This window comes from Austrofundulus limnaeus, unplaced genomic scaffold, assembly GCF_001266775.1.
Source record: "Austrofundulus limnaeus strain Quisiro unplaced genomic scaffold, Austrofundulus_limnaeus-1.0 Scaffold139, whole genome shotgun sequence".
NCBI classification, from domain to species: domain Eukaryota; kingdom Metazoa; phylum Chordata; class Actinopteri; order Cyprinodontiformes; family Rivulidae; genus Austrofundulus; species Austrofundulus limnaeus.
Window position 1 is genome coordinate 450,635 of NW_013952541.1, and position 10,021 is coordinate 460,655.

Consider the following 10,021-nt stretch of genomic DNA (forward strand, 5'->3'; position numbering starts at 1 on the left):
CGTGTACACAGACCAGTAATATTTGGGGTCACAAGTTTTTGCCATGGATATTTTGTGGGTCAGAAGACAAAAAGTTTGGGAACTGGGAAGTTTTTTATGGTTATTAATGAAGTTCGTGTACTCAGACCAGTAATATTTGGGGTCACAAGTTTTTGCCATGGATATTTTGTGGGTCAGAAGACAAAAAGTTTGGGAACTTCTGCTCTAAATCATTAATTCAAATCTTTTATGTTTTGTTCAATGTAGATGTTATAAACAATATCTTACCTGCTGTAGATAGCTCTTCAGTTTCATATTTTGTGGTTATTCTGGCAGAAATGTTTGTTGTTTTTCAGCAGAGATCAACCAGTTTTTTAAAGCTGATACCGATCAGTCTAACTGATCCCCGTTATCTGCTGCAAATTTTTGAATCTACTGTTTTTCTTCCTCCAGTTACATGATACACTTGTTGGACATTTCAAAATAAACTTAATTTAAATTCYGCTGGGTTTTTTAAACCTTTGTTTGGTTCATTTCTCCAAACTGAGAGCTATCTGCAGCAAGTAGGAAGTTACTTTTTTACAATCTTTCCACAGAAATCTGACCTAAAAACTCTTCTTCTTTTCTTTAAGTTCTSCCACTTGGGCTCTCTGTTGTTTCTTCCTTTTTAAAGTTAGAAGARCCCATCATCTGATCAGAACTTTGGTTTGTTCGTGTGCAGTGCGTTCACGTCGAGTAGACATTCTCTGACCCTCATGATTTCAACAGTATCTTCATTATCAGCTCTGTCTACTAAACTCTCTGCATCCTCCCCTCACCGTCTCTTTCTTGCATTATTGACCGAGAGCCAAAATCTTCCAAACTTGTTCACCTGATATTTGCTCTGGATCTGATGTGTTGAACGTGACACCCTCACCTCATCCCCAGGCACTTCTGTGTTACACAAATTGGTTTGAAAACTCCTGCTGYGCAGCAGAATCAGGGCCGCTTCGACCAGAAAACATTCAGCAACGACTCGTCTGAAGCCAATCGCAAACAGTTTGCTCAGAGCTGCCAATAAAATCTGAAACTGTTCGGTGGGTTATGACTACTGCTGGAGAGGAAGATCTAATGTGATGATGGCTTTAAGACTGCAGTTATGTCTGTTTGCTCCATAAATGCCATAACTTCCTATAAAATACCTTTTAAGGTCTATTTCTGCAGCTCAGGTTAGTGTTTGCTGGTGAGTTTAGTTTTTTCTTATTGAATATCAAAATGTCCTGTTTTAAAGAACCATTTATTTCTCTTTTTTTAAAGCATCAAACTTTACAAAGAATGATCTTTTTGTTTTTTAATCAAAAATTTCTCAGCTTTCCTTTTTAGTAAACAGCTAAAATAATCATAGTTTATTTTGAAAGGGCAAATAAAATACTGGTGGAAATGACAGAAAAAACACATTAATAAAACTGATGCACAAAAACAATTTTAAAGATTAACTTTTCTTCCTGTTTTAGCACACTTTATCATCAATTAAGTGATGCCAGCAAGGAGTTTATATAGAACAACTGGAGCTCAGAAACCAGGTGACCATGTGATCGGCTGGTGAAGCTAACGGCTAATGCAAAACAGTCAAGAGTCTGGATTTATCATTACTGTACATGTTGGTGACAGAGCAGAAAAAAAGGACTGTCAATGTAGAAATCATAAAAACTATTAATAATAATGTCAACCCAATTATTATTAGTATTTTACAGTTCATATAATCTAATGTTTTAAATAATGTCAGAAAATCTGTTTGTGTTATGGATTTATTAACAGAAGATAAACAGGAAAACGTCTCATTTTACAACAAGTCATCAGATTTGATCTTATTTAGCTCAATGTGATCTGAGCAGAACATAATGGCTGTGTCCAAAACGACAGGCCGGGTCCTCCGGAGGACCCAGACTACCCGGTCGCGGCGGGCCGGGTCCTTGGTAGACCGGGAAGACCGGAAAAAAAGAGGCTGTGAATTTGGACGGTCTAGCCTCCCCTCCTTACCCTGGCGTACGTCATGTCACCTAGCAACTGTGACGACGCTAAACAAGCAAACTTAAATCAAAATTAGAAAAATATCAATATATTAGCATTATTAATATCACAAACCTATAAAATTAACTTAAAGGTATCATTTGAAGAACTAATTGACCTGCTGTAGGTTCATGTTTATTTCGCGTTTTTTATGATGAAAAAATAATATTTAAAAACATGTCCATACAAATGATGAAAGTATTAGAATTACAACCGCTAAATTTTTTTAATTTTTATATCGCCATATTTTTATTTAAAACGTATTCTTTTCTCTCACTTCATCCGCCATTACTAGCATAAAAAAATCTCCGGTCGGGCCGCAATGCATTATGGGATATGCTGGGCAGGGAAGGATCCATCAGACCTGTCCTTCGATTCGGGCCAAAGGAAAGACGTATTTGTCGGCCGCATCGGAGGAGTCTTCAGTTTTGGACGTCCTTCGTCGCGGCGCTGTGACGTATGCGGCCGACAAATTCGGCCTTCGGAGGACCCGTCCTGTCGTTTTGGACACAGCCAATGTAACAGTTTAAAATTAAAATAATCTTATAAAGTTCATGTAATCACTGTTATTTATTGAACTGGTTAGCAGATATTAGCTTGTGGAGCATATAGTAGCACTGTTGAATCATGCTACAATTTAACAAACTATTAAATATTACTTTGTCCTCTTGATTAATATTTAGACCTACAGAGTGTAAAATAATATTATAAATGTGAGTATTTTTAGGTTTCTGTTAGAGGAACCTGACCTGTTAAGAAGATGTTAGCTAATCGAGACAAGTTTCATCCTATAACCAGAGAACATTTTCTAACTGTTGACTGGTAAATATTAATATTATTATTTTTTTATGACCGTAAGAAGAAATAATAAATATACTTTATTACTAGCTGAAGTCATCATTTTTCAACAAGCTAAAGTCTAAGTTACAGGCTGACTTCAGGTCTGGTTTAGATCATTGTTACTTATAAATTATATATTTTTCTGGTATAAATCTGCTGTTTTACATGATTGTTGAATGAAATTAACATAATTATTAATTTATTGTAAAAACCTGACAGATAATCTGTGAAACAGATCCAGTTCAGCTGCTGTTTATCTGTTAGTTTCTGTGGTGGCTGTGAGCTGTTGCCCTGTTAGGTCTGTTTCTGCTCCTCCATGCTGTAAACCCTAACAGTGGACAGGTGGGGCTCAATCTAGTGTTCTTATTCAAGTCTATAACAACCTGCTTTTATTTCAAAAAAACAACCTTTCTCCTCCGTCAAAGTAATTTAATAAAACTTTTTTTAAATATTTGGTTTGTTTGCAGGAATTTTAATTGATTTTATTCATTAAACGTTTGTTTTTTGTTGTTTCTTTTCAATCCTTTGTTTCCTCGGCTTCGGCATGCCCAACATGAAGSTTCGCTGAAATTTACCTGAAAGAGAGAATTAAAACAAATAAGATTTAAATAACTTAACTCTGTTTTTTTCTGTTCATACTTTCACTGCATTTTACTATGAAATACTTCATCAGTTCTTAAGTTTTAAACACACTAATTTAATTTCCCACTAAACATAAAAGAAACTTTTAAAATATGAAGTTTATTTAGCCTACAATTCTATAAAATTGTTTTTTTGTGTATATAATTTGTAGCAACTATAACAATATGTCACTAATTAATTAACTGCTTGATAAAATCTGAGCATTTTCAGTTTCTTTTACCTTTATATGACAAATAAACCATAAATTATCCCCTCATCTCTTCAATAACTTYGTTTTTACTGTTTATAATAATGAAGATTCAGATAAAACTTTGCACCTGACAGCTCTAGTTTGTTTTTAAACATCTACTCACTCGGGGGGGTTTCTGACTTGTCTTCCATCATCTCAATCAACTCAAACTCCTTCAGTTTGCTGCGAAGCTCACAGATCTGGTCCGCCTCGCTCACCGGAGCCAACCCACCGTCCTCCCCTGCCGTGCAGAAGACCTCCAGAGGCCAGTACTCGGGCTCCTTCAGGAGATTTGATGCCTTGCAGACGGCTGGAGGTTCGGCCCGCCGAGCGGCCGGGCGGCTTGGATCGACGAAGCCGGTCTCAGAACCAGATTGTCTCCTGGAGTGGGTCTGCAGGGACCTMACCTGTCTCAGGTTGAGAAAGGACCACAATGTCTGGCTTTCTGTTTTGTCGTAGATGGAGGGGAAGTAACCTTTGGCAGCCATTTTCCTCAAACCTGAACCTGAACCTCAAACCAGCCTTTCCTCTGAACCTGAAGCTGAAGTGCATCGGTTTTGTTTGAATTTAAAATTGTTGTTCTAGAAACAGCAAGATTCCACATATTGATAAATTTGACAACTTTTAATTAATTCAACTAAAACCCTGAAGAGGTTTATTCACAACCTCTGAACTATAACCAAAGACTGACAAACTGAAGGACTTTGTGTTTATCCACAAACACTCCAGAAACTTTAGTTTATTTGTAAATAAACAAACAAGCAGTCATGTCAACAGTTGGTTTGGAGCTTTGTCTTGCACCCAGAAGTTCTGTAATAAAGCTGATTCTTCACTGTCCTGCTGCTTTCTGTGAAAAAAGATGTTTTAATTTGTTTTTTTAGCAGTGATGATGCCTTCAGGGACACTCAGTAAACCTGGCAGAGCGACAGATTGTGCTCATCCTCTTCTTAATACTACATTTCTGTATAAACAATCCTGCTCTGAGTCATAGTTTTTTTTTTTTTTAGTGGGGGGGCTGTCAGACCCTGAGGTCAGAGTGTGTGTGTGTGTGTGTGTGTGTGTTGGTGGGGGGGATTAGTAGAATATTAAAACTTAAATTAAAGCTTGTGAATGCCTGGACTCAAACTCACTCTGAGTTTCTGAGTCTTTGTTTTTTGCACCAGAGAGTTTAAATCAGAACCAGCAGAGGCTCAGCGGAGAACTGTGTGGATCCTTTAAAACATTTATCAAACATCTTTATTCAGAATTATAAACAGTTTGAATTCATGTAGATCTGATGGACCTGTGACCCTGCAGGAAAGAGTAGGGGATGGATGGATGGATGGATGGATGGATGGATGGATGGATGGATGGATGGATGAAACAATGGATGGATGAAACGATGGATGGATGGATGGATGGAAAATGAAAGGATGGATGGATGACAGGAAGGATGAAACGATGGATGGATGGATGAAAATGGATGGATGGATGGAAAATGGAGGGATGGATGGATGAAAGAATTCATGAAAGGATGGATGGATGGAAGGAAAGGATTGATGGAAAGATGAAAGGATGGATGGATGAACAGATAGGTGGATGACAGGAAGGATGAAACGATGGATGGATAAAAGGATGGATGGAAGGAAGAAATGATGGAAGGATGGATGGATGGAAGGAAGAAAGGATGGAAGGATGGATGGAAGGAAGAAATGATGGAAGGATGGATGGATGGAAGGAAGAAATGATGGAAGGATGGATGGAAGGAAGAAATGATGGAAGGATGGATGGATGGAAGGAAGAAATGATGGAAGGATGGATGGAAGGAAGGATGGATGGATGGATGTCTGTTTGAAAACTGATCAAAGATTTAAAACTTTAATTCTCTCAGTCAGAAACAAGTTTAGTTTGTGATTCTTCATTTGTTGTTAAAAACGCAGCGCAGAGTCACGGTGTTTTATCTTAAACAAGAATAATAATAATATAATTAGAATAATAATAATATAATAAAAACTCGAACAGATGGCTTATTTGAGGACGCAGTCCCGCAAAGCTGCGTGTTTCTGATGAAGGATGTGTTCGGAGGAGGAGGAGGTTTTAGGGAGACCCGCTCCGTCTCTCCTCCCTCCCTCCCTCTCTCCTCCTCTCCTCTCCTCCTCTGGTGGATCAGGACCTGATCTGTGTCGGAGCTGGAGGAGAGCAGAGCTTCTCCGCAGCCTCCCGCCGAACCATCATGGATCTTTGCGCTCAAATCTTTCGGATTATCGCTTCACTCGTTCTGTTTGCGTCATTTCTGAGCCGGACAGCCGCAGAGGGTGAGTCTGCGTGTGCGCCTTTTAAAGCATCAATTAATTAATTATTTATTTCACTTTTCTCTTTCTGGGAGACGAACCGAGTCCGAGCAGCGCGGAACGGAAGCCTCTTTAGACTCGGGAGTTTCTGCTGTTAACTACACCTTTAGTTGTTTTTTACCCTAAAAATAAATAATTTAGCAGAGTTTTAACTGCGCTGATTGTCTTTATACTGCTCATGAGACAACTTTTTATTCTCGTGCGTGTTTATTTAAATTTATTTATCTCCAGTAGAGGTTCGGAGTTGGATCTTTTTACATCTCAGCTGCAGGTTTGAACATTTAGGAGGTGATTGGTCCAAATCAGGTGGTCTGTTTTTTTGTTGGGGTTAATTTGGTGCTCATTGCAGCGTGATGAGCACCCTGGTGCACGAGGCAGTGTGAAGGTGCGTGCGCGTGCGAGGGGGTTGAGTCTGAGAATCATGTTTGACCTCCACATCAGACAGTCTGCAGGTGTGAAACTGTGGGAATCTGAAATGTGAAGCAGGGCGTTGCTGTTAACCTCTGAGAGGAGGAGGAGGAGAGAGGAAGAGCTGGCGAAGAGACAAGTCCAAATGATGAAACAGATTCTTCTCTTCTTTCTTCTCTTCCTCAATACTCACCTGCTTCTCTCATCTGATCTTCACCTCTGCTCCTGTCCTCCTCTTCATCACTGTAAAACTGTCAGTTTAATTTGGCTGCACGTGGGGCGCCAAGGTAAAATGTCCAAAAATGTCAGTAACACGTTTTTTTTTGCGCATTTTATGAATTTTTCTAAATCCACTAATTTTTTTTAATTATTTAGCTCACTGTTTTTACGAAATATTTAATTTAACCAATAAATGTTAAAATCCAAATCTAATGTAATAGTTAAAACTTAAATGTTAAAGTTCACATTTAAAATTTTCTAAATAAAAAGCCGCCTTTTTTGACGTCACCACCCACAAATGCTAAAGCTACTAGCTACCAAGATATCAAAGTTGCGGATACTGCGGTGTTAGCTCCACTTCAATCTGCTAAGACCACATGTACAATCATTATTGTTTTTAAATAACACATTTTGAATTTAAATGTTGAATACTATCATCAAAAATGTTAGCATGGTTAGCAGCATTAGCAGTTTTAGCTGCTGATTTTGTCCCAGGATGATGACATCAAGCCGTGCACCAACAGCAAGGGCTGCGTTCCTTTCCAAAATATTTAAATTTAAACTTTATCATTTAGCTGCAACATGTAAGGTTTAAATTTTATATTTAGATTTATATATAACATTTAAATTTTAAATTTACCATGCGTTATCTATTAGCAAAATGTGATAACAGTGAGCTAAATAACAATAAAATTCCCGTCAAATTCATTACTAAGATTTTACTCTCATTGGGCCTCATGCAAGAACAGTTCGTATGCACAGATTTGTTCTTAAATTGTGCATACGAGTGATTTAGGAGAATTTGTGGCATTCACCAATGTTTTCGTATTCTAAGATTTTCTTCAGATACGAACAAAATTYAYGAGTGGTCCAGACCTGTCGTATATTTTACSAGCAGTCAGTCTGCTGTTATCCAGACGGGTTTTCTTCATTAATAACTTTATATTTCATTAGTTTGAAGATATTTTGAGTTGAAAATAAATCACACTCCATAATTATGTTGACAATAGGCTATTCTGCTTGAATTAGAGTTATAATTTTAAATGTAATAATTTAAACTAGCAATATAAATTGTCCGTTCGTCCGTTTTCCGCCGCTTATCCGGGATCGGGTCTCGGTGGCAGCAGCAGAGAGACCCCCTTCTCCCCAGCGACACTTTCCAGCTCGTCCTGGGGGACTCCGAGACGTTCCCGGGCCAGAGGGGATATATGATCATGTCCAGGATTTTCTTCAAAGTGCCAGACTTATTTTGAAAACATTTTAAAATGCTTATTTCAGACCCGCATCTGAGACCACCTGCGCCGCGCAGCGCTGCGGCTTCTGAATAAATGAAAATGATTTAACACAGTTATTTATACTTTTAGCAGCTCTTTGTATCCCACAGCTGACCTGCTAAAAATGACAGATTTTCTTTTCTGGATCTCTGACAGACGGACTTCAATCTCTGAACGCGTAAAGTTTTTATTTTTTCAGTTTTTGCTGTAATTTTCATGAATGAATGAACACTTCCTTGTATCTGAGGCATAGCCTTATATGGTGTTTTTGGGGTGGTAATTATGCTAATCTCCTCTCGCGTGCACGAGCAGCTGGATAGAACAGGTGTAATTTACGCAGCTCATTTACACACTTTTCCTGAAGATAGAAGAGTTTGTTGAATCTGACGTGACATGTTCGTACGAACCCTTTGTACGAACAAAAGTAAGAGAAATTTAGGATAAAAATACGAACATGTTCTTGCATGAGGCCCAATGAGCTAAATAATGAAAATATATTAGTGACATTTTTTAACATTTTGTTATAAACTGTTCTGCAAGTTTGCTGTTTCTCTCTAATCTCTAGGACTACACATTTCTTTAATTAAGCTAAAGAAGGATATGCAGTCTCAGAAATCACTAAAACTTTTTTGTACCATTTTCTCCTTGAGAGAAACATTTTCTCATTCAATGTTTGATTCTTTTCTACAGCTTCCATTAGCAGCTTTTGTTGTGTTCATAATTCCGTAACTGCCGCCATTTCTCTTTGTTAGCTTCAGTGATCAGCTCTCAGTTTATTTTCAGATGGATATAAGATTCTTTGCTGCGATTTTCATCACCTTATTTTGAAACACAATGAAGCAAAACAGGTTTCTGTAAGTTTTGTGCAGAAACCTGTGTTCTGCCTTAGGAGCGAGCTGTATTATCTTGTGTTTGCTAAATGAAAGGCTGTTAACATCATCATCTGTGTTTTTTGGTGTTTATTATCAGAGTTCACAATTTAGAGTTCTCTTCTGCTCAGTCGGTTGCCATTTCTTTCTGATCTGTTACTGTTTCGTCGCCATCAGTTGATGTTTCGTACCTGTTGGGCAGCGGTGTCGATCTCATTTTCACAGTGAGTAACATAAGCATTGGGTTTGTAATTAATGTCAACGTTTCGACTCGTTTCTACGGCTGAGCACAGCTAATAAACAATAACTGAGCTCTACCTGGTATTTCCTGCACAGAAACAGTCAAACAATCATTGTAGGGCTAAACAGAAGCCTTGAGTTCGACCCATGTACTGTTGAGTATCAAGCTGTTCTTCATCTCATAATGAATATTATAGATAAGTGGGTACAAAGAAAACTGTTGCACACAGCTTTATTTTGTACCCAAAAGTGTGGGTACAAAGTGACCAAAGCTGCAATGCTACAATTTAAAAAAAACTCTGAGCTGTTAGCAGTTGAGTGGCACAACTTTTACTCCATCAGCATGTCTTCACATTTATTTTCAATAAAAAAAAAGCCAGACAAAAGCCTTTCTAAGTGACTGCATGGAAGTTTTATCTGTTCATAAAATTCATTTCCTTTTGTGGAAGCACTGACGTTTTATTCTGTATATTAAAAACACCAAATTGTGTTAAAATGAAAGGTTGGAGGCCCAGGCTTTAACTCATTTATTACTATGAAATAAACACTTACACCTTTCTGCACTTACAGTTTTATTCATGAGTTTTCAGGTGTCCCACAACAGATCTGTCAAGATTTTTGAGTCAGGGGGTCTCTGCAGTCATTAAGTGGGAGTTTCTTGGTGTGTGGGAGGAGTTTGTTAAAGATGTGATTGGTCAAATTGACCATTTTGGATGGGGTTTGAAGAAAACTGGGCAGGTGATCTCAGGTCTTTGGATCAGATCCTTATTTCTGGATTTTCCTTTTTTCCCACCTTGGTCTGATGCTTCTATAGATTCTCAGGTTCTTTCATTCTTCTGTTCTTCCAACCCTAAATAAAACATCTTCAGCTTCACCAACACCTCTCTCTCTCTCTCTCTCTCTCTCTCTCTCTCTCTCTCTCTCTCTCTCTCTCTCTCTCTC

The 10,021-nt window shown here is 38.1% G+C and overlaps 1 protein-coding gene across 1 annotated transcript in view; it reads left to right on the forward strand.

Annotated features, from left to right (window-relative positions):
* Positions 1-5,861: 5,861 nt before the first annotated feature.
* Positions 5,862-10,021, forward strand: part of LOC106522901 (contactin-associated protein-like 4) — a gene marked incomplete at its 5' end in the record, with an annotated part of 112,209 nt that continues 108,049 nt past the window's right edge. Inside the window, 1 exon segment of the mRNA XM_014016138.1 lies at positions 5,862-6,033. Coding sequence (XP_013871592.1) covers positions 5,952-6,033 — 82 coding nt within the window.